This window comes from Sarcophilus harrisii, chromosome 4 (genome assembly GCF_902635505.1).
Source record: "Sarcophilus harrisii chromosome 4, mSarHar1.11, whole genome shotgun sequence".
Classification (NCBI taxonomy): domain Eukaryota; kingdom Metazoa; phylum Chordata; class Mammalia; order Dasyuromorphia; family Dasyuridae; genus Sarcophilus; species Sarcophilus harrisii.
The window spans coordinates 325,624,479-325,649,755 of record NC_045429.1 but is presented as its reverse complement, the minus strand read 5'-3'; the positions used below and the strand labels follow the sequence as shown (position 1 = coordinate 325,649,755).

The following is a 25,277-nucleotide window of genomic DNA, read 5'->3' as shown; positions in this document are numbered from 1 at the left end:
TAGAAAGTTAGAAGGTCAAGGGGCTACTGGTTGACTGTATATTGGTCACATCCCTATTATATTTGAAAAAGAAAAGATAAGGTTGCCAACCTGGGAAGCAAGGGGAAGCACTCTTTGTTGAGTGAGACTTCTGTATCCTCTGTAGAGGGTATAGAGGGAGGAGGATTCCCCTCCTCCCCCCATGATAAAAGCCTTTTACAATAGAAATACTCAGTATTACATTGTTCAGTCATGTCCTACTCTTCATGGCCTTATTTGGGGTTTTCTTAGCGGAGATACTGGAGTGATTTGCCATTTCTTTTTTCAAATCATTTTACAGATGGGGAAACTGAGGCAAATAGGATTAAGTGACTTGTCCAAGATCATGCAGCTAATAAATTACCTGAGGTCAGATTTGACCTCAGGAAAATGAGTCTACCTGACTCCAGACCTGCTACTCTTGCTATTGTATCACTTTAGCTGCCTTTACTTACTCACCCAGTAAGAGATACCACATGCATCAGGGAGCAGAGAAAGGCAGGGATAGATATATGGGTACAGGAAGCAAATTCAAGGAGCATGGCCCAATTTGGCATCTGAGAAAAGAGGAAGCCATGAATTTAATGATAACAATAATAATAATAATGCTTTGATATCTCTTTAACATTTGCAAAACATTTTAAATACTATCTTTACAAATGGGTATTGACTCATTTGAATGCCCTTGGATCTCTTGACTTCTTGATAGTCCCAAGACCCTGGACCATTGTCACTTTATTCATACTGTTTTTGAGATCTACCTGCTATCTGTGACTCCAAGAAACTTTGGCATGTGCAACAGCTACACCCCAGAAAACCTGGATAGATGGGCTAAACCAAGTTGAGGGCAACCAACAGGCTTCAAACTCCTCAGTGAGTTAGGAGGATGTTGACTCTAAGCATGTGGATTAGGTGAATGAGAACAATTTATCCTAGTGGCCATGAAGGTGGCTGAAGCAGGTGCTATGGAGCACTTAGAGCTTCACCAGGCACCCAAGATGCCAAGGTTATCCACTGTATCCATTCTGATTTTGTCCTATGACTTCGATGACTCTGGTAGAGAGGGTAAGGTTGTTGACTTTGTATATCTCTGCCTCATTTAGATTTAATCTATATGCAAGCTAAGACATCACCCAGATATATCATTATTCTCTTCAAAAACAAAGTATGAAAAACAACCTTCAGGAGACCACAAGATAATCTGTCCCTAGGAAGCTGAGAAAATCTGCCTTCAATTCTAACATCAGACATTTATTAGCTGTGTGATTGGACAAGTCCCTTAATGTCTGCTTACTTCCATTTCCTCATCTGTAAAATGGGGATAATAATAGCACCTACTTACCAGGGTTGTTATGAGGATGATATTATGAGATGACATTTGTAAAGTGCTTAGCATAATGTCTTGTACATAGTGTGCACTTAATAAATGCTTGTTTATTTCTCTCTCCCACCTCTGCCATCTTCTCTTGCTGCTAGTGGAGAAATAAAGAGCACCAGGAGACATGAGAAAAACCCAACTTCTGCCTTAGGGTTAGAGAAGTGAACAAAGGCAAGACTTGGAAAATTTGCTGCTATAAAGGAAGTGTGACAGGAGGGCCATAGGTAGCCTTAGTCTTCCATAGTATGGCCCTAAATGTGGTGAGAATCTCCCAATTTTATTCAACAACCAATTTTTAGTGTCTTTTATATACAGAAAATTGTCAAGTGCTGAGGTTCATATAAAATTTCAGTAAGATAGGTCATTGCTACTATGAGAGGGACAGCTAGATGCCAGAGTGGACAGAGCACCAGATTTGGAATTAGAGTTAATCTTCCTGAGTTCAAATCTGGCCTCAGATACTTACTATTTGTGTGACTCTAGGCAAGTCACTTAACCATGTATACCTCAGTTTCCCCATCTGTAAAATGAACTGGAGAAGTAAATCACAAAAATACTCCAGTATCTTTGCCAAGGAAACTTCAAATGGAGTCTTAAAGAACTGTACATGACTGAAAAATGATTGAACAATAATTAAAAAAAGAGTTTGAATCCTTAACTTTCAAGTGTTTGTCTAATCCCAAATCTGGGATGCTATGGACCTTTTATATGTAAGACCCAGAGTTACGTGCTGTTTATATGTAAGACCCATTCATGAAAGGAGACAGTCCTGGCTTTTAAAGAGCTCATAGTTTATTCTTCTTCTCTCTAATCTAGAGATTGTGTGGAGTGCCAGAAGTTCAGTCGAGGAGCGTGGTTTGAGGAGAATATTTGCAACAACTACTGTCGGGATGAGATTGTGCCTGTGACAGAACTCAGTAAGTATGAGGGTATCTCTGTTCCCTTCTTTTTCCCTTCCTTTCTCCCTTTGACCTGAAGGTGGTAATAATTGAGGTGTGGAAGGAGATTGAGTACCATGGCCTTGGAATTTCCCTAGGTGTTGTTATATTTTATTCCATTTCTTATATTTCAACACTTGGTTTTCTTTTTCTGCCTGTCTCCGCCTGTTTTTTTTTTTTTTTTTTTTTTTTTGCATCTTTAATTTTCTTATTAACTTGTTGCTAGTTTGGGAAAGGTCAGGGAGGGAAATGTAGTTCCCTGGTGGGTTCTGAGCAGATTGTAAACCTTGAAGAGACTCCTTCCATAGAATTATAGATTTAGAGCCATCAGGTGCAGTGGAGAACCTCTACTTCAATACCCTCATTTAACAGATAAAGCAGTGAAGTCACAGAGATTAAATGACTTGCCCAATAAATATCTGAAGCAGGATTTAGTCAGTCAACAAGCATTCATTAAATACCTACTATATGCTAGGCACTGTGCTAAGGGATAGGGATACAAAAAAAGGCAAAAGATGGTCCCTGATGTCAAGGAACTTAGTTAAATGGGAGGGAAAATATACAAACAACTATTTGCAAATGATATAGACAAGATGAATTGGAGGGTGTCTCAGAGGTAATGCATTAAGATTAAGGAAGCCTGGAAAAGGCTTCTTGCTGAAGGTTGGATTTAGGTTGGAAGCTGAAGAAAGCCATGGAAACTAGGAGGCAGAGATGATGACAGAGATAATTCCAGGCGTGGAAAAGAAAGACAATAAAAATGTTCAGAGTTGAGAGGGTTATATCTGAGGAAAAATAAGGAGGTCAATGTCATTGTATTATTCAGTTGGACCTTGACTTTGGGTCTAAAGTGACTTGTCCAATAAGAGTCTGAGATAGGATTTGAATTCACTTCAAGTTCAATGCTATTTATTCATTCACTACATACCACCTACTTGGCTTAAAAGGGTCTTTGCTCCTAGAGGACTGTGTTCATTGAAACCTCCTGCCTAGTTGGGGATGTTTCTACAATATTCCAATTTCTTATTGGCTATCATTTTCTTATCTATAGCTATACTTAATCCTTAAAAAATTAAAAATCTGGATACCTTTTGTTTTATATTAGCTATATTTCCCAATATATCTTCCCCCTCTCCTCCTAGAGGACCATCCTTTATAGCCAAGAATAAAGTAGAAAGGGAAAAAATTCATGTGATGGGACAAGGGAGTATGACCAGATTCTTGGATTTTCTAGAACTTGAGAAGTGAGACTTGTTACCCATCCTAGAGGGACCAATCAGATGTGTGGTGTTGGAGAATAGAGATGAAGAGAAGGCAGATTCACACTGATTTAATGATCTTCCTCAGAGGGTCATTAACAATTTTGTCTATATTAAAAGATAGCTCCTTTGATCCCAAACTTATCTCTATATCAAAAAGCATATGGAATCCAATTCTGATTTTGAACTCATTTCTTCTAAAAATAAGATCTAGGGTCTAATATAAAATTCATAATCAAAACCTTATTATGCATAATTGGCATTTACTCTGTAAACTTTGTTTCACAGATATTCCAACTGCTTTTGTCAGAAACCCTTTCCTTCTTCTCTTCTTCACCTTTCCCTTCCTGGGGACCCGTGATACCCATGATCCTTCATTTTACATATTGAAAAATTGTCTAAATTAGAAAACCTCATCCCATGATGGGGCAGGTAGGTGGTATGGTGGATAGAGCACTGGGCATGGAATTGGGTCCAAATCTAGTCACAACCATTTTCTAATTGGGTCATCCTGGCAAGTTACTTAACTATGTCTCAGTTTCTTTATCTGTAAAATGAGCTGGAGAAGGAAATGACAAACCTCTCCAGTATGTTTGCCAAGAAAATCCCAAATGGGGTCACAAAGAATTGGATGTGACTAAAACAACAAAAATCCCAAGATTAGATGTTTGACCTTGTATAACCTTAACTTTTATCTCAGTTTTCTCAGCTATGAAATAGGGTTTGTAGTATTACTTACCTTATTAAAAATAAGATTTTTTAATATGTTTAGCACAATAATGGGAACATAATAGGCATTATATAAATATTAGGTATGATAATAATGATGACTGGGAGAAACTCCGTACCGAACCTGAAATTAGAGCAGGGCTCAGATTTTGCCTTTTGATACTTACTTGACAAGTAACTTGAATCCCTCTCAGTATCATTTTCCTCTTTTGTGAAATGGGAGTAATTTAATATTTCAAAGTGGGCATGCTTGAAAGCTTTATGCAATTATCAGCTATTCTTAAAACTGAGTTCAGATTTTAGATCCTGCAAGAGGCCTTTCTTTACCCCTTCGCACCTTTAGTGCCTTCCCCCTAACATGACTTCCCATTAACAAACACTGTGTATAAGAATCTGGTATGTAAACAGGATTTGGCTCGTTTCTTCTTTATTAGAATGTGACTTCCATTTTTGCCTTTCTTTGTATCTCCAGGGATTAGCACAATGCCTGGCATATAGTAAGTGTTTAATGAGTATTTGCTGAGTGACTGATTTTCTCCCTTTCCCTGGGTCTCCACAGGTAGCTATCCTTGGATTGTCACTTTTAATTGGGTCCATTCGGTCAGGGAAGAAGCATTTATTAAGAATCCTTTTAGTGCTAGACTTCATCATAGCTCAGGGTCAGGCTATTGGTCTGGAGAGAAATTCCCCCATCCCACACACATCCCCAAACAAACACCCTTTGGAATATTCACTATCAAAAGTCCCCTTCTAAAACCAATCCAACTGCCAGTTATCTGCAAGCCCACACATATCCTTTCACGAGTCAATGTCATGATCATCACAAAGGTGAGGGTAAAATCCAGGTAAAATAGAACACAGATCAAATTTTTTCCTCTCTCCTGTTTTCCTTTCCATTCTGCACTTTATTTAAAAACTTGAGTGAGGAGGGCTTTCTTATAGTTGGCAAACATTGAATAGTTAAGCAGGGTGGTTATCAAGGCCATCTGCAGTGCCTTTGAAGCAGGCCAGGAAGCCTGCAGTCTCTTACAGGATAATGATCTCCCTCTCAGGGCAGAAAGCATATTTTCAAGGAGAATTAAGAAAGGCCAAAGCTGATCAAAACAGTCAGAAGTCTTGGGGTGGGGCAGCTTCTTCCGAACCTCCTGAGTCTTCCTGTTGCAGGACATAAGCTGACTGGATGCAAGTAATTTTATTTTGTGGATGAGAAGGGACCTACTGTTATTGGCTCAGGGGAGAGAAAGGTGATATTCCATTTTATAACTTGGACCAAACTGACTATAAGATCTAGTTAATTAATGATGATGATGATGTTAAAGATGATAGCAGGAATGGTTAGGATTTAAATGCACTTTAAAATTTTGTAGAGCAATTTGAAAATGTGATCTTTTGTATCCTTATAGCAATTATTGGGAAGTAGGTGCAATTTTCGTGCAGCTAGGTTGATAGAATGCTGAAACTTGAGTCAGGATTGACTTGAATTCAAATTTGACCTCAGACTGTTATTAGCTATGTGACCTTGGGCAAATCATTTAAAATCTGACTTAGTTTTCTCATCTGTCTAATGATGGCTTGAAGATTAAAATAAGATATTTATAAATTGCTTTGCAAAGTGCAGTATTAAAGCTAGTTATAATTATTATTGGGCAACTGAGTGAATAGAATGGTAGGCCTGAAGTCAGGAAGATTCATCTTTCTGAATTCAAATCTGTCCTCAAATACTCACTAGCTGGGCGATCCTGGACAAATCACTTAACCCCTTTCTCCTCAGTTCTTCAACTGTAAAATGGGGACACACTGAAGAAGGAAATGGTAGATCATTTTAGTAGCTTTGCCAAGAAAACCCAATGGACAAGTCCATGGGGTCATGAAGAATTGGACATTACTCAAAGGCTGAGCAACAATAACAAATATATGGCAAACTACTTAACCTTTCCGTCTCTCATTTTCTTCACTTGCAAAAAGAGGAAATTGGACTTAATGGCTTATTTGGCTTCGCTACTAGGTGTAAAACTGAATTATAACTTTTAGCTGGGAAAACAAGATAGTTATATATGAAGCAAGTTGAGAACTATTAAAAAGAACATGAGTTCTAAAAGAACAAGAATGAAGGAAGGGCAGTTGATAAAGAGCATTATTTGATGTCAAGGAATGTGATTTTGAATCCCAGTTCTGCTACTTGTTACATACAAGTAATTTCTTCTTTTTTGTTTTCTCCTCTATAAAATGAGGAGGTAGAACTGATGTTATTAATATAGAAATGTGTTTTGTATAACCCACATGAAATTGCTTGCCCTCTTAATGAGAGGGGCAGGGAAAAAGGAAGGGAGAGGATTTGCAACTCAAAATTTTAAAAGTGAATGTTAAAATAACTTTTTACATGTAATTTGGGAAAAAGAAAATACTAATTAAATATTTTAAAATAAAAGAACTGTTTTTATTGTTATTGTGCAATTATTTCAGGCACATCTGACTCTTTGTAGTTCTATTTGGGGTTTTCTTGCCAAAGATATTGAAGTAGTGTGCCATTTCCTTGTTAGCTCATTTTATAGATGAGTTCACTGAGACAAACAGGGTTAAGTGACTTGTTCGGGATCACACCAGCAACTAAGTGTCTGAGACCAGATTTGAATACCTTAAGATGAGTTTTTCTGGCTCCAGATCTGGTGCTCTATCCATTGAACCACCTAGCTGCCCTTGATAGAACTAGACGACCTCTACGACCCTTTTTAGCTCTAAATCTTTATTTTAATTGAGTAGAAATTCAATATATATATTCTGAGTGGATGTGGTATGGGGTTAACTGGGCAATGACTGACTTTCCCAGCATGTTGGGTTGTTCTACTTGGTGACTTCAGAGATCTGTCTTTCTGCTTTATTAACTTGCTTTGGATTTGGGAGAACAGGAGAGGGAAGGAGGATATTGACATTTTGGCTCTATAGACAAAATGATTGCATTGCTATGATGATAGTGCAGGACATATAAATGTTCTTGTGTTCATGACGAGAGTTGGGAGCGTGGGAGTGGGAAGCACTGGGTTATTCACATATCCTGGGTGTTGACTTTGGGGAGAGGTACAGCTTAATAATGATGGGTGGAGTCATTGAGGAAGCAGATGGAGCCAGAAAGGCAGGCTCCAATGTAGAGAGTCAGATGCAATATTCTTAGAAAGGAGAAGTAGGAAAAAAAAAAATTAAGGTTAGAAAATTAGGGTTAGGGGAAATAGAAAAAAATTGTGATTTGCATTAATAAGTAGAAATGATTGCCTGAAGAGAGAAAGAGGGAGATAAAGGAGGGAAGAAGAAAGGAGGTAGGACTCGATTATTGGGGGATAATACTGCTAGGCTGGATAGTTAACTCAAAGCTAGGAGTCTCTTGCTCTTTGTCATTTGCTTTATTACTTATACTTGGATTTAACTTCTTTTTGGGGTCATGGGTTTTCCCAAGTCATTCAGGTCTAGAGGGCCTGAGACAAAGTAAGCTTTTTGTTTTTTTTTCCCTATCTATCTTCTCATAGTGGACACTGGCATGGAAGCAGTGAACTGTACCTATAAGGATGAAGATGATTGTGTAGTCAGGTTCCAGTATTATGAAGACTCCAGTGGGAAATCCATTCTTTATGTGGTGAATGAACCAGGTAAGACCTGTGGGTCTCCCAGAACTGGGAGAGCGAGAACTTTGCTTTATAGCGAACTCTTGGAGCTGATATTCCTGTGATGAAGATGAGAAGCAATTTAAGAGTTGGAAATTTTGCAAGGAGATGTGATTCTCTCTGAGAATTTGTGTAAGACTTCAAATAAATTTTGGGAAAAAGTTAAACAAAAAGAAAAAAAGCGAATTTAGGTGAGAGAACAAAACAGAGAAAGAAAGAGAAGAATGGGTCAATGTAAAAGGAAGGAATAAAAAAATGAATCTTTGGCATATTTTGGAGGGTGTATCAGAAAAGACAGGACTTTGATTCCTAGAACTATCTTGACAAATGCAATATATCTGTTTGCCTTAATTTTTGCTAAAATAGGGATGTGATACTAAAAGTCAGTTGACTGGCAGTGACAGCCTAGCCTAACATGTACCTTTTAAAAAAAGTTATATAGCTATGGGTATACAGCATCCTCTAGTGAGCCCCAGCATTGTAGATAGGGGAGCAGGTAGGGGGTCAGAGGTGGTGACTTTTTCACTCAAACAATGATTTATTCAACAAATGTTTATAAAGTGCTTTGCACTTTTAAAATGCTGTATAAATGCTAGTTGTCGTTAATTAATTAATTACTCTGGATAGATATAGAAAATATAAATGAAAACTCTGCCTTGGGATTGGAAGGACTGGAAATGAAAGAGCTCATTTCTGTCTACTGGGGTGCTATTTATTTTATAATTTAAAGCTTTTTTAACTTCTCTGGACCTCCTGTGTAAAAAGAGAGGTAGATGGCACAGCGAATAGAGTACTGGACTTGGAGCTGAGCTATATCTGAATTCATATCTGGTCTCAGAAGCTCACCAGCTGTGTGATCCTAGCAAGTTACTTAATGTTTCCCTCAGTTACCTCATCTATCAAATGGGGACAAAAGTACCTCCTTCCCAGGATTACTGTGATAATAAAATGAGATAATTGTAAGTCGATTTGCAAAATTTGAAGTGCTAGAGAAATGTTGTGATGATGTTATTATTAAAACAGAGATAGTAACAGCCTAAATTTCTAAAGGAAAGGGATTTAGAGTACATGATTTCTTGAGGTCCTGTTGGGGTCTAGGATCTCAGATGAACCAAAAAGTATAGCCAGCATATCAAAGGAGAAGGCAAGGTGTCCTTGGCGGCAAGGTCAGCCATATTTATTTTTCTGTTGGATGCTGGATTATACTTGGTTGTATAGAGGGGGGCATCTGGTGCCAGCGAGTTTTAAGAGGGGACAGAACACACTTGGGTGAGCCTCCATAAAAAAGGATGCTACTTAGGGGCTGATTTTACATCCCCTCCTCTGTCACCCAAGGTTGTTGTAGAATATTGCCTAGGAGCCCCACCCAGGGCCTTTACCTCTTTCCTGGAGACCTAAAAAGAGGGAAGGCAGAGAGAGACAGCACATGATTTTCTTTGGTGAATCATGTCCTTTGGGGATATAGTCATGGGGAAGAAAAGGTGGAAAGTATTTGTTTGGGGAGAGAAGGGAAAGAACAAAGCCATCTTATTTTGATTCAAGACTCAACCAGACAACCTGGGTCTCTGATCTTTCAGTATTGTCATAGGAAAAGTACTTCACCTTTTTCAAGTCTCAGTTTCATTATTTTGAACAATAGCAATAATGATAGTGTAAATGAGACATTATAATGCTTATAAAGTACTTATTTCATAAGACAAAACTTTTAAAGTACTATATGAAACCAGTTGCTGTTATTTCTATAATACAAATAAATGTAGAGGAATTTCCATTCCCCCCCATCTCTTTTTATTCCTTTCTTTCCCTTTTGGGGGTTCAAAGGTGAGGGATGAAGAAGAGAATGGGAATAGAGAGCAGACTGGAGGGAAGATGCAGGGCTTTTACATTAGGAAACCCTCATCTGGATCCAAAGTGTATCCTGAAGAATGTCAGAAGGGTTATTAACATCCCTGAATCTTTTTAGGAAACCAAGCATTTCTCTCACTTCTGTATCCCTCCAGAAGGGAAAGTCCTCTCCTTCCTATATAGGACAGCTAGTGGATAGAATTCTGGGCCTAAAGTTAGGAAAACTTGCTGACTTCAAATCTGGCATCAAACACTGTGTGTTTCTAGCTAAGTCATTTAAGACTCTTTGCCTTAAACTTTTTTTTTTTTTTTTTTAATCTATAAAATGAGTTGGAGAAAGAAAAGTTGGAGAAACCCCCTCTAGTATCTTTGCCAAAACAAACAAACAAACAAACAAAAAAAACCTCAAATGGGGTTACAAAGAGTTGGACATGACTGAAATAACTGAATACAACAACAACCTTTCTGATTTGCTTAACTCTACTCCATATTCATATTCTAGACCCTTGTACTGCAGTTATTTCAAGAGATCATGGGGTCCAGCTCCCTGCAGGTGAATGTTTAAACCATTCAGGACAACTTTTCAAGGCCAGCCTCCATTCTGCCTCAATCTCAATCACCAGAGTAGCATCTGGGAATATCTAACTATGGGGTCTAAGTTGCTGGCTCCTCTTTCTTCTACCAGAGAATTCAAAATGACTTTTCCCTAGAAAAACAGAGGCTCTGGGCCCTAGAAACCAGACATCAGAATTTTACAGCTTTTCCCAAGGGACTCCTTTAATTATAGTCAGAGGCTATAATCTGGCGGGACAGGAAATAGCCAGTCCACATTTGTTTTTCTTGCACAGTGTGTGGGGTATAGGTCTTGGGGGTGGGGAGAGAGAAGCTAGGAGGGAGGGGAGAACAAAAAGAAGAAAAGTATGTTCTACTTTCCAGATATTACTAAATCCACATTTGTACATACAGGTATGTGTGTCTATATAGTAGCTCTTATTTTTGTAGAACTTTACAATTTGCAAATTTTTTACATGTTGTTTCATTTGATAAACACATATATGAATGTGAGTATATATTATATCTACATATATATATATATATATATAATCACTTGCTAAATAGATCACAGCTTATCAAGATATCTCAGAGCTCAGCAGAGCTTCCCTTACACCTACCCATTAGGGTGGAGTACAGTTATGTGGAGTTAGAGGTTAGTAGGAAGTAGACAGGAAATAAGTTCATAGTTTTTTGGTTGCAATTAAATATTTAGAAAGAATCCAAGCATCACTGATGATTATCTTGCTCAGCAGAAAATCAGTTTATTAATTAATCAACATTCATTACTTAAGAGCTTTCTCTGTGCCAGGAGACATGCAAGTATTGGGATTGCAGAGCGTACCACGATGAATTTTTTGCCCTTAGTGATCTTACATTGTCTTGAGGGATAAGCACACACAGGCTAAATACAAAGTGAGTAGGGGAGTAATGTATTACTAATAATGAGGGAGATTAGGAAAAAGCCTCTTGATGGGGTTGACATAGGAGCTGAGGCCTTCTAGAGAGTAGTTCCAAGGGCCTGAAGTGAGGAGGGAAATCATTTTAGGCACGGGAACTGGATAAAGGCAGACAGATGGGAGATACAATGATATGAACCCAAAATATAAACCAAGACAGTTTAGATAGAGTATATAGTTAGAGAGTATATAGTTCTTGAGTAATAAATAATAGCTTGTAATTATTCAGTTATTTTAGTCATGTCTGACTCTTTGTGACCCTATTTGGGGTTTTCTTGGCAAAGATACTGGAGTGGTCTGCCATCTTCTTCTCCAGGTTATTTTACAGTTAAGGAAACTGAGGCAAACAGGGTTAAGTAACTTGCCCAGAATCACTTAGTTAGTCAGTGTCTGAGGCCAGATTTCAATTCAGGAAAATGAATCTTCCTGATTCCAATTGGACACTCTATCTATTGTATCTCCTAGCTGTCCTAATAATAATAACTGGCATTTATTTTTTTTGTTTACTATGTGCCAGGCTAAAATTTTACAAATATTATCTCATTTGGTCATCACAATAACACTGGGAGATAGATGCTATTATTATCCCTATTTTACAATCGAGGAAACTGAAGTACATAGAGGTTAAGTGACTTGCCCAAGTTCAAATATCCAGTAAGTATGTGAAGCTGGATTTGAACTCAGACTCAGTAATCTATCCACTATACTACTCAGTTGACCAATAATAAGTTATGTCAGGAAAGGTAGGCTGGGGTCATATTGTGAAGGGCTTTGAATGCCAAGCACGGGAGTTCATATTTAATTCTCAGGTCAATGAAGCTTCTTCAGCATATATGTGATAGACAGTCACCTGAACAGCAGTTTAGTTGGTGTAATAGATAGAGCACTGGGCTTAGAATCAGAAGAAGATTCATTTGCATGAGTTCAAATCTGACCTCAGGCATTTACCAACTGTGTTACCCTCCTATTTGCCTCAGTTTCCTCCTTTCTAATTATGATCTAGAGAAGGAAATGGCAAACCACTCCAGTATCGTTGCCTGGAAAGCCCCCAAAATGAGGTCGTGAAGAGTCAGATATATATGACTGAAGTGACTCAATAGAAACAACAAACTTTAGAAATCTCCCTCGGGCAGGCATGTGGAACATAGATTAAGGACTGGTTACAGGGAGACCACTAAAGGTACTCTAAATGTCCAGGTGAACTGTGATGAGTGCCTGGATTAGCATGGTTGTGTTGTAAGCAAAGAGTAGAGAATAATTTAAGAGAGATTCAGAAGATAGAATATCTTAGACTTGGCAGTTGGTTTGAGGTTTGATATGGGATGGGAGGATTCTGAATTGTGAATCTGGTACTTTTAAGAATAGTTATGGTATGATCAGAAACAGAAAAGTTGGAAGAAATGATGTTTTAAGGGAGGGAATAATGAGTTCTTTTTTGGATATGTTGGTGTCCATGATCTCTAGATAAACATGTTAAACAGACAGTTGGAAGAGATACAGGATTGGAGCTCAGGAAAGATATGAGATTGGAAAACATTGTTTATCAGTGAGTCATTTGTTTATCCATAGGGGTTGATGTGTCCACCATGAAAGAGTGTAGAGAGAGAAGTGTCTAGGACAGAGCCTTGGAATCCTAGCACTTAGAGCTGGGTGAAATTCTAAGGAATCATTTGTTCTAGATTCCTACTTCTTTGTTCATATGAATATCTTCAGGGTAGTTTATTTGTTTTTTTCTCCTCCCCCTCCTTTCTTCCTCCTCCTTCCCTCTCCCTCTCTCCTTCTTCCTCCTTCCCTGTCTTCCCCCTCTTCCTTTTTCCCTTCCTTCATCTCCCTCTTCCTTCTCCTGCTCTCCCTTCTTCTTTTCCTTCCTTCCTTCTTCCCTCTCCCTCCTTTCATCTCTTTTTCTTTCCTTTCTTCCTTTTTTCTCCTTCCCTCTTTCTCTCTTCCACCCTTTCTCTCCCTTTTCTTTCCTTCCATTCTTCCTTTCCTACCTCCTTTTCCCTCTTTCTCTCACCCTCTATTCCTCTCTGTTTCTCTTTCTCTCTCTCGCTCTTTTGCTCTCTTGCTCTCTCTCTCTGTTTCTCTCTTGTTTTCTCCCTTCACATCTCTGTCCATCTCTTTCTTTTTATTCTGAATTTAACAAACCCCAAATTAAAAAAAAAATTCTATATATATAGTAGAACAGGGAACAAGGATTATACGCAAAACTGTATTATATATAACTTACTTTTCATTTCCAGTATATGTAATGGGGCTCCCTCTCAAGTTTTGGGCAGTTTTGTGTGCTGCTGCTAAGTATGTGGAGGGAGCTGTTATTTCTGTTTGGCTGATAGAAGAGTGAGCCTAAGGCATGTGGGGAAAAGCTCTCAGTGATGTGGTCTGCCTCTGAGATGCAGACATGTGGGAAGCCAGTTCCTATATGTGTGGCCTGGAGAACTGTCAAAGTCCTTCTTTCATCACAGCCTTCCTTGAGGTCTTTTCTCCACATTTCTTTCCCAAAAACTTGCTGGAACCAACTGAAACAAGTTAGTTCTGTCAGGTATGTAGCCTTAAGCTCTATATCCTCTCAGCCAATCAGAAGTTGCATCTCCCTCCATATACGCTGGCTTGAATGGAGGATTCATAGATACAAATATAATATTTTGTACATATAATAAATTCATCAACATATAGCTTTCAAAGCTATACTTCTTGTCTAAATTTCTTTTTGGCCTTCTTTCTGTCTTTTTCTGTACATTTAAAAACTACTTCAATGACCCTCTTTTCTTTTTCTTTTTTTTGTTTTTTCTCCTTGAAGATTTCTGTCCCTAATATAGGCATATGTTTTGAAAATAAAAAGCTTCAATAAAAAAATTGTTTTTACATGTAATTGGGAAAAATAAAATTTTTAAAAGACTCAACAAATAAAAAGATTTCTGTCCCCAGGTGGAAACTTTATAGCCTCTTTTGTATTTTCACTTCAGTATCTTATTATTCTAATGGCTAAGAAGTTCTTTATTTCCAGTTTAAGTTTCTCCTGTTTTAATCTCGGCTCTCTCTTTTTCTCTGACAGATTGTCCCAAAGGTCCTGATATCCTGGTGGTCCTGCTTTCAGTGATGGGAGCCATCTTACTTATTGGCTTGGCCACACTGCTCATTTGGAAGCTTCTAATCACCATCCATGACCGAAGGGAATTTGCTAAATTTGAAGAAGAAAGAGCCAGAGCCAAGTGGGACACAGTGAGTGAAGTGGACTGGGTTGGGCTGGGATGAGTTGGTCTGAATAAAGGGAAATTCTAGGATTTATCCCCTTAGAAATAGCGGTAGGCTGGTATTGCACTACATTTAACTTTCCCTTCCTTTTTAATATTGCCAATCCAAATACTGATATGGAATTGAAGTAAGCCATAGCTTCGGTAGCCAGGGAAATGGAGAGAAGGCTGTCTTCGTCAAAGTCCCCAGCTATGTATAGTGTCAAACTTGCAGGATCAAGAAGCATCAAGGGGTCATTCTGAGAGACTTTGTTGTTCTTTCTGCAGGCGAACAACCCATTGTATAAAGAAGCCACATCTACTTTCACCAATATCGCCTACCGTGGGAATTCCTAATGGGATCCTTGCCATCAGCAGAGTCAAGGATTGTGGATGTTTCCTCCCCCATGTTTACAGAGGATTGGATGGATGTTGTAGGATCCAGGAGCAGGGAAAGGGGATAGGGAGGAACATGAAGATGTGTGTGTGAGAGATGTGTCTCCCTCTGGACATTTCCCTGTGTGTGTGTGTGTGTGTGTGTGTGTGTGTGTGTAATTTAACATTTCTGAGGGAAATACCTCAACCAGCTTTTTTTTTTTGGGGGGGGTGAGCACTTACTTCAGGGATCCTTTTTTTTTTTCTCATTTAGCTCTCCCTAGCAGAGCATTTGGGCCTCATTACCTCAGTGAGAAACCATCTCACCTCATATGAGCCAGACTTCCCCCCCAAAAAGGCAGGAATATAGCTAAGTCTGGGGTTGGGGAGGAGAGAAGGATAAAGCCTTCACCAAGTCCTGGCTTCCCCATCATGAGTAGTCTATGGCACCTGGAACTGACTCAGTTACCTAGGACCGTTAGTAGAAATCATTGGGCTTTATTTTTTGTCACCTCAGTATATGTGGATGTGACAATATGGCCTCATTTCCATTCCTCTCTTCTCAGATTGGATAAAGGAGAAGCCAAGGAACAGAACATTGGGCTTTGTTTCTCTGGAATAATTCTGCAGGGCTCTCTGGTGGTCTTAGCTAATGGGGTCGACAGTCCATGCTCATTGTTTCTCTCTCTCTCTCTCTCTCTCTCTCTCTCTCTCTCTCCCCACTATTTTCCTTGAAGGGAATCCATGTCCTTCAGCTAGAGTAGTTGGGGTGGCTGAGCTATTATTGATGGAAAAAATTCTGATTTAGGGTGCACAGGTATATAACAGGGAATTCTCAAATCTATTTAACTGAGGCTAACCTCCCTATGCTAATACCATTTCATCTACTTCCAACTACCATTGGTATGGAAAATTTGGCTCGCTCCAGCAAAAACAATTCCTCTTTCAGGAAGGTGATGGGCTGAGATGCAGAAAACTGGGCATTGACACTTCAAATGTTCTGTTCACTCTCTGTGATCCCATTATGTTCCTCTGTGAATTGTACCCACACATTGGTCTACTCACATTGACCTCATCTCATGAAAGTGTTAAGAGGGACCATATCTATGAGCCTCTATACCTGATGAGCAAGAGGTACAGGAGTAGAATGATGGACCTGGGAGGAAAGCCCATGAGATTTAGTGTCAGAGCTTGGGTTGGAAAACTAGCTACCACTTTTTTTTTTTTTTTTTTTTTTTGCTGAGGCAATTGGGGTTAAGTGACTTGCCCAGGGTCACACAGCTAGGAAGTGTTAAGTATCTGAGGACCTCCTCAGGTCCTCCTGACTTCAGGGCTGGTGTTCTATCTATTGCACCACCTAGCTGCCTCTAGCTGCCACTTTTGATCTCTGCAACCTTTACCAAGTCATTTAAACTTTGTGCTTCACTTTCCTCATTTGTAAAATGAGAGGGATGAACTGGATGACTCCCAAGTTCCCTTTCAGTTCTAAGTCTCTGAGTCTATTTACCTTTGTGGTTATTTTTGTGTGTGGTCTGAACACCCCCTTTTTAACACAATGACTAACCTAAGAGTCCACAAATAAGTAGCCTTGTCTCTTTCCTTTCCAGAATACTCAGAACTTAGAGAAAACACCTGTAGCTCAAATAAATTTTCTTTCTTTCTTTCTTTCTTTCTTTCTTTCTTTCTTTCTTTCTTTCTTTCTTTCTTTCTTCTTTCTTTCTTCTTTCTTTCTTCTTTCTTTCTTTGTTTCTTTCTTCTTTCTTTCTTTCTTTCTTTCTTTCTTTCTTTCTTTCTTTCTTTCTTTCTTTCTTTCTTTCTTTCTTTCTTTCTTTCTTTCTTTTGCTACAATTGGCTTAGTACTTGGTCCTGCTTAAGTTTAGTTCTGTCTTCTGCTCAGTCTCCTGCTTCGGTGATGCTCTATCCTCTGTGCCACTCTGCTCCTCAGAATTTTCTTTTAAACTATTATTTGCTGAATTCTATTGGGGTTAGTGACTCAGGGATCGCACTGTAAGTTGTTAGTGTCTGCATTGGTCATATGACCTCAGCAGATCCTGTCTGTCTTAGGGGCATTTGCTCTAGTCAGACTGTACTCTGAGCTGCTGCTCGAGAATTTCTTGTCTTGTCTAAAAACTATTAATTGCTAATTCTATTTGGAGCAGTAGATAAGGAGATGAGAGACACACTTACTTGTATCTGCATTGAAGTTTAGCCCAAAGAGAATCGTATTTCTGAGCAGTTATTTTCAGTCAGACTGACTCAGGAAGCTGTGAAAAAGAGGCAATGTCAAAGATTTGGACAAAGTGATACTAATTATTTGGAGCTAGGTGTCAGGGTGAAAACAAGACAAGCAGGAGCACAGAATATGCTATCATTAAAGCCTATTATGTCCCTAAAGCATCGTTAAGATTTCAGCAGATTATTATCTCAGTTGATCTCAGCAAGTGAAAATCTATGAGGATAATAATGATCTCATCTTCAATTGGAAAACGAGGCATATAGATTAAATGATTTGCTGAGTAGTTACAACTAGTGAGTATACAAGGTCTCGATCTAGGCCTGGATGTGACCACGGAGATATGTATTCAGAGTCAGAGACCCTAGTTCTAATCTTAAGCATCCAGTTAATTTCACACAGTCTTTGACAAGTCACTTTAATTTCTCATGGTTCTTTTCCTCACCTAAGAAATCTATGAGTATATGATCTCCATTTTTCAATTGAGAAAACTGAGGCATATAACGATTAAATGATTTGCTTGGGGTCAGTTACACCTAGTAGGTGTCAGGTCTTCCTGATTCTAGGCCTGGATTGAACCACTAGAATGTAATACAGAGAGTCAGGAGACCTGAGTTCTAATCTTAGGCTGCCATTAATTTACCACACAGTCTTTGACAAGTCACTTTAATTTCTCTTGGTTTCTTTCTTCACCTGTTTAATGAAAGAGTTGGGCCAAGTGATCTCATCTGTCCCTTCCAGGAGAATATAAGCTTCTTGAGGAGATGGACTTTAGCATTTTTTGATTTTGAATCCCCACAAGTACTTTCCAGAGAATATATACTACACATAGTAGGTGCCCAACAAATGCATGCTGAATTGAATTTCCAGTTTTAAAGTTTTATTGCTTAAGCCATAAGAGACTAAATGTTGTCTTAATATAAGGATTTTTTCCCCTAATAATCAAAGATATTTTCTAAAACATGAAGTGGGCTTCTCCATGAGATAGTAAGCTCTCCATGATTGAAAGTGTTGAAGTTCAAGTTTAGGTTCCTAAGTTTAGGAACATCTAAAAGGAGTTTCCCCATAGGAACTATTACTAGCTATTTCTGCACTAAGTGAAAAGATAGACTAGAAAGTCTCTGTTGTACTTTTCAAGTCTTGAAACCCTAAGATATTTTTAAGAGGTGGACGGGGCACAGATACTGTCAGCGTGGTGCCATTTTTCTGGTGTTATTTGTTAGACACCAGTCCAGGAAGTTCTGGATTTTTCCTGGAATACTAAAGGTGCTGTTCTGTTTGGTCCTAATAACCATAACTAGTTGGGATTTGAGACACTCTTAGGTCAAAACCCAATAGGTTTCTTGCTTCCTTCTTGGGAATGATTTCTCCAGCAGTGAGGCTGGGACTGAGTAGGGTGTCCTGAGGCAGGAAAGTCATCATCCAGACTCAGGCAATATGATGCAATACATTAGAAAAAGCCCAGGATAAGGAGTTGAGATCTGGGTTTTAATGACAACATTGCTATTATGCTGTAGCATATTCTAGCAAAGTTCCTTGATTTTCCAAGGGTCATTATCTGTCAATAGATGATTTCAGCTCCTTCCCAATTCTAAGAGGGAGATAGGAAAGGTGAGTTCAAATAGTGCTTCAGACATTGACTAGCTTGGTTACCCTGGACAAATATCTTATTATCTCCAAGCTTCAAGAACCTTACCAGAAAAATGGGGCTAATCAGAGTGTTTACCTTACAAGGATGGTGTGATAGCTGATAATGTGTAAAATTCTTTGCAAATCTTAAAGCCCTAAGCAGATGTTAGCTATTATTATGTTCTGTGATTTACAATGCTAATAAGCAAGCACCATCTGGTTCCTACAGAATGTTGGTATGGTCTTTGTTTTCTTGGTAAGGAGAACTGAGAGATTTGGCCCTCAATTCAATTCAGTTGAATTCAGGGATTCAAATAAATTCCTTCAATTCAAATCCCAATATGTTATGGTTGGTAGGACTGAGTAGAATAACATTTTTGAAGTACCTACTATGTGCAAGCATTGTTCAATGCACCAAGAGTATAAAGACATAAAATAAAATGAAAAGGTCTTACCCTCAAGGATGTTACATTCTATTGGAATATTTTAGCAAGAGCAGATTTGTTACAAGCCAGCTCTCATTTTTTGGGAGAAGTGGAAATTAGAATCTTAAGTTTTCCTCATGTCCTTTCTTCATTAGTAAATGGCAGTCCATGGTGCTTCAATGATTCATCCATATAGCACTCAAGTGCTAGCCTGCCTTATTCATATGAACTTGATTTTTTTCCCCATTTTTTTGCCAGAAGAGAATAATATACCATAGCCAAAGCATATCTCTGTGCCCAGATGTTCATAGCTGGAAAGAACTCTTAAGTTGGGAATGGGGGAAAAGGACAGAACTCTGATCCCACTCTCACACTGCTATTTTTCTTCCCAGGGAATATGAAGATCATAGGGCAAGGGTCCTATATGCAGGCAATCTTCTCAGCATAGAATTATAATCCTTACCTGTTAAGGACAAGATGTCTCTGATATGGAAGTGAGAGGCAGTATGCTAGAGTGAACAACGTGCTAGTCTTGGAGATAGGAAAGACCTGAATTTAAATCCCATTAGTGTGTAACCTTGGACAAAACACTTAACCTCTCTGTACCTCAGTTCCTCATCTGTAAAATGAAAGGCTGGGACCTCTAAGATCCCTTGCAGGTCTAAATGTATATTCATAGTAAATTTTCATCAGATAAGATTGCTTAAAAAGAGAAATTGTAACAAATGATGGGAAGTTGAGATCTGGGTTTTAATGGCAGCACTGTTACTGTACTGTAAATATTCTAGGGACATGCTGTGTGACCTTGAACCAAATCCCTTGATCTCCCTGTGTCTCAGTTTCATTTTTTATCAAATAAGGGGATTGAACTAGATGATTTTCAAGACCTTTCCAATTCTAAGAGGGAGCTAGGTGGTATAAGATGATAAAATGGGAGACTCATTAGGTCTAAATTAAAATATTATTTTAGACATTGACTAGCTCAGTCAGCTTTGACTGGTGGTAGGGAGAGAGTATTCATGAAAAACAAACAACATTTATTTTAAGATTTGATCAATGTCTCTGGGAAGACTACTGAGTAAAATTCCTGGGCTTATACAACCTGTATCAATCACCAGTTAGTAGGAAATCTGTGATGAACTTTGGGCTTTGTATATACAAGGCTAAAACAGATAGTTCCATTGAACTGGCTTGTTGGGCATTACCTAGGCTAAAAATCTGAATTATATTTTGGCATAAGACAAAGGCAAGGAGTCTGGGAAGGAGAGGGTGGACACTGTGTGTGTCATTCATGCTTAACCTTCTGAGCACTTACAGAGAGAAGGGGGAACTCTGAATATTCCTGGATCCCAGCTGACCTACACTGCCACATATGGAATCAACTCTTTACTTTCCAGCTATTCATGGGGCATATGCGTAACTTTAAGAAATTCCTCTCCGTCAATGTTCTGGTATCTATTACTCATGTGCTTTCCCCATTTAGCCATCTCCTCTGTCTGAGTTGTGTAACATTGAATTAAAAGTGCCTTCCAAAAGAAGCTAGCCAAAAGCAAATGTTTTCAGACTTCTGGTGTTATTTTCTGCCCTTTGGGTGAAGAGAATGTGTCTTTGCCTTAACACAGAATGATAATCATAAAATAAGCATCACATGGTGATTGTCCTGGAGGTATCTGGCAAGAGCTGGAGGATTTTGGACTCTTTTGAAGCTCACTCTTGATTAAAAAAGATACTTACACATACTCATACTCATACAGGAAGAGGGAGAGACACAGTGACAGAATGCTGTTGTGTGCTAACTTAAGCTAAGAAATGTGGGTTTCAATCTTAACTCTGACACTCATTATGACTTTGAGAAAGTCTTCTTATTTCCCCAGTGCTCCCGGCAGTTCTATAAATCCATCAGTTGCAGAGAATGTGCCTGACTCTTTGTCAGAGTTTGTCAGCGGGAACTCCTTATAACAATGAAATCACAGGCCAAACTATAATACCTATATAAACTTAATCAAGCTCTTCTTCATAATTTATGTCATTTTTAATAGCACAAAATATTGCTATATCATTCTAATACCTGGCTACTTGACAAACAGATTTACATCAGAAATTATAGGAGTGTAGATTAATCTTATGAGTGAGGCTATGACTCTGCCACTCATTACCTGAGTGACCTTGGACCAGCCTCAGTTTTTTCATCTGTAATATGGCGGGGGGGTTGGTATTGGATTAGATGACCACAAAAGTCTCTTTTCCAGGATTAAATCTACAATCCTGACAACTGTCTCAAACCTTTTTCTTTCTTAGGACTGACTTTCAAGCCTAACATTGATTCCTGTGAGCTTAAAATTAATTTTCAGCAACCATTGGCCCACTTGCTTTAACATTTTGGATTGTCTTCTGGTTGATACCTATCCAAAATGAATAATCCCCCTCTTCTATCCTAGCCAAGTCTCCTATTTTTGTTTTCTCTTAAACATGATTAAAAACACACACTACATAAGAGCAAAAAAGAAAAAAAGGTTCGGGTCATGGGAAAGAAAAAACTACAAGATAAGATATTTGGCAGTATTTTTTTATATTAAGCTTCTATGCAAGAAAATGTTCCAGTGGTTCTGATTAGGTAAAGTATAGAGGCAAAGATTATAATTAGAACCACTGTCACCATCCTATATTAGGCCATAATGAGTTTTTTTTTTTAAATCTTTTTTTACTTCTGCTAATTATTTGAAATTAAGTATGTGTTTTCATTAGCCTGAGAGTTGTATAACAGGAGATATTGTACAGACCTATCTTTCAGAAGCTGAAGCTGTGATTTATATTTTTTACTGGTTTTATGGGTGCATTTTACTTCGGTGACTTCCCATATGACTACCCAGTATGACTCTCCCTTGGAACAGTGAAACAAAACAAACTTACACATTCATTGACCATACTTGGCACTGGATACCATTTTCTGCACCTGTAGTACGTACCTCTCTTCTTAGAGGAGAGAAATGTATTTCATTACCAGTCCTTTGGAATCAAGATTGGTAGGGTAAGTATTTTCAATCTCAGTATACAAATACCAACAACTCAGTGAGTCCTATTTATTGTAAGATTTTTTTTCTCTTCATGATTCAATATATTTTGGGCATTAGGGTTAAGTGATTAGATGTGTTTGAGAAATGGAGGTGGGTGAAAATGACACCCCATTGTGCAAATATAATGGAAAGATTCATTAAATCACACAGGTAATTCTTCCTGTTGGTATTTGCAAGCCAATATCAATTGCGAGTCCATTTTCCTTTACCCTTTTCCTTTCTCTTCTCTTGGGTTGGGTATGTAGGGGCTTCTCATGAGTTTACTTTCCTGATACCCATGAGAACTTTGATTTGTTCTTTTTCCATTCTGGGTTATTTTGCACCTACTTTAGGGAGCCTAGTGGCTCTTTCTCTTATCCTCTGGGAGACTCATCATATCCATACCAAACAGGATGGACAATAGGGTCAAAACCTATTGCAGCTCAGAACTCCTTGAACTTGATCAATTCACCAGCTCACCTTCTTGGTCATTGAGAATACAGGTATCTTAAACTGGTGCAAAGTGCCTTCTCAAGTTAGAGATTTGGTAACTATAACTGATTCTCAGCAACTAATACCGATGTTAGAAAGTAGTAGTATGGATGATCAAGATATTTCTACTTGATTTTAAAATATTCTATGATTTTTAGCCTTTTTAATTCTATTTAATAGGACTAATATTAAATAATATGGAAGGAGGATGGAAATAGTACTATCAAAAGTTTTAGTGTGCAATTCGGTCAATCAATAAACATTGAATAAATGTCTACCATATGCTGGGCACTTGGTTTACACAAAGAGATAAAAGATCCTTGAGGAGCTCACAATTTTTTAATATGCTATATTTATCTCTGATTTTGTCTTTTTCTAAGTAATGCATATTATCATACATCTGAAGTCATACTCTTACAAAAATCCATATATTCTTAGTACTACATCTAGTTATGCAATATGAATAAATATACACAGTCTCTATTCTTTATTATTTATGATGAGATGCTTTGAAGAAAATTTTTGATCTTCTAATCCTCTAGGATGACCTCAAACCTGCATCTTTTCAGGGTTCCCATCAATTAAATATTTCTAGATGATAATAGTAGTGCAAATGAAGCCTCTACCAATTCGACAAGAATTTATCAAACACCCATTAACTATAATATACAAGTTAGAGGGAAGGGATGTTAAGTCAAAAAAAAAAAAAAGTAATAAAAAGTTTCATCAACACTGTCCTTAAAAACTTTACTTTCTACTGGGGCTGGGGGCTAATACATATATAAAATGGGGTAGTTAGATGGCACAGTGCATAGAGTGCCGGCCCTGAAGTCAGGAGGACCTGAGTTCAAATCAGACCTTAGATACTTAATACTTCCTAGCTGTGTGACCTTGAGCAAGTCACTTAATCCCAGTTGTCTCAGCCAAAAAAAAAAAAAAAAATACATGTATAAAGGAAAATATAATGCAATATAAAATGTGATGGGGGTGGGGTGGGGAAGAGAAACCAGGAAAATTCATGTTTATTCCATTCACTAAAAATTTCTAAAGCCATGAAAATGTTATTTTTATCAGTCACCTTGATGTATATTCAATTCCCTTTAAACAAAAGCTTATCAGAATTCTTTTTTAAAAATGTATTTTATTAAAAAAACAAAATAAAAAAACAGAGAAGGAATACAAAAACAAAAGAACATTGTCAATATGCCCAGCAGAATAGTAGAACTCAGGGAGGATTCAAAATATATAACAACAAATTACCACTTCAAGAAAGCATATATATTAGTAGAAAAAATTATCTTCATAAGCTTTCATCTTTTCTTTATTTCCTTGCAAATTGTTCTTTTGTCCTCTACTGTATACCTTTTTTAGATTTTTCTTTCTCCCCTTTTATCCCCATACCACCCCCAAATAGGCTACAGTTAAGAAAGGATATATTTATGTGTACTATATAAATATATACAAACACATACACATACACATCCCTCTTCACCTCTCCTCTCCCCCTAGTTCTTTAAAGATAATGTATTCTTTGATCTCTTAAAACACAGCTCTCCAAAAGGATACCAGATCATGAGTATCATTGTAAGAGTAGAAACTGTCCAGTGATCTAGATATTTATTAGGCAATATCAAAGATTGTTGAATTGAATTTGGGGCTCAACATCTCTTTACTGCTTGATCTTTACTCTAATTTACCAATGTCAGTCATGATCAATATCTGTAGGGTGACACACAATTTGATATCAGAAAGGCAGAGGAACTCATAATCAATGGGGGAGATGGGAAACAAATTGGTATGAAGAAAAATAGGAAATAACTACAGAGGGGGATGGTAATAGAATTTAGATGGGAGAAGGGTTCTTGCAAAAGGTGAAGTCTTTATTGGGACTGAAAAGAAATCAGGAAATCAAGGAGATGGAGATGAGGAGGCAGAATATTCCAGGCATGGGGGCTAGTCAGAGAAAATATCTTGAGTTGGATATGGTTAGTCTTGGTGGAGGACGCCAGTGTCCTTAGGTCAAAGAGTATAGGGTGGGAAGCTAATGAGGTTACCAAGAAACAGCAGAGTAAAGGGTGCTGGATAAAACCATGGGGAAGAGGGAGGCAGTATATCAGTGATGATTTAGTGAAGGAGACTCAGAAGTGGTCAGATGGTTGAGAAGAGAACCTATGAGAAAGCAGTATCATAAAAGCTAGAGAGGAGGAAATATTCAAGATAGGGTGGTCAGTAGTATCAAATGATGCAGAAGGGTCAAGATGAGGAAGAGGTCAAGTGAGTAAGAGAAAGGAAGTCAGGAGTCAGGAAATTTGAGCCTGAATTCCTACTCTGTCAGCAGTTATGAAATTCTAGGCTAATAACTTAGCCTTTTTGAGCTTATCTCAGTTTATCTATTAGAAAAATGGGGATGACAAGATTTACACTACAGAGAAAGTATTACATGATCTTTATGGTCCTGCATAAATGTGAATTATTATTTTAATAATATATGATTATGTTATATAAAATA

The 25,277-nt window shown here is 38.1% G+C and overlaps 1 protein-coding gene across 1 annotated transcript in view; it reads left to right on the top strand.

Annotated features, from left to right (window-relative positions):
- The window catches only part of ITGB3 (integrin subunit beta 3), a 69,187-nt gene extending 52,993 nt beyond the window's left edge, over window positions 1–16,194 (top strand). Inside the window, exons 12-15 of the mRNA XM_023502477.2 lie at window positions 2,213–2,313; window positions 7,841–7,960; window positions 14,384–14,550; window positions 14,850–16,194. Of these exons, the coding sequence (XP_023358245.1) occupies window positions 2,213–2,313; window positions 7,841–7,960; window positions 14,384–14,550; window positions 14,850–14,918 (457 nt within the window). The 3' untranslated portion in view covers window positions 14,919–16,194. The remainder of the gene's footprint in view (window positions 1–2,212; window positions 2,314–7,840; window positions 7,961–14,383; window positions 14,551–14,849) is intronic.
- Window positions 16,195–25,277: the final 9,083 nt, after the last annotated feature.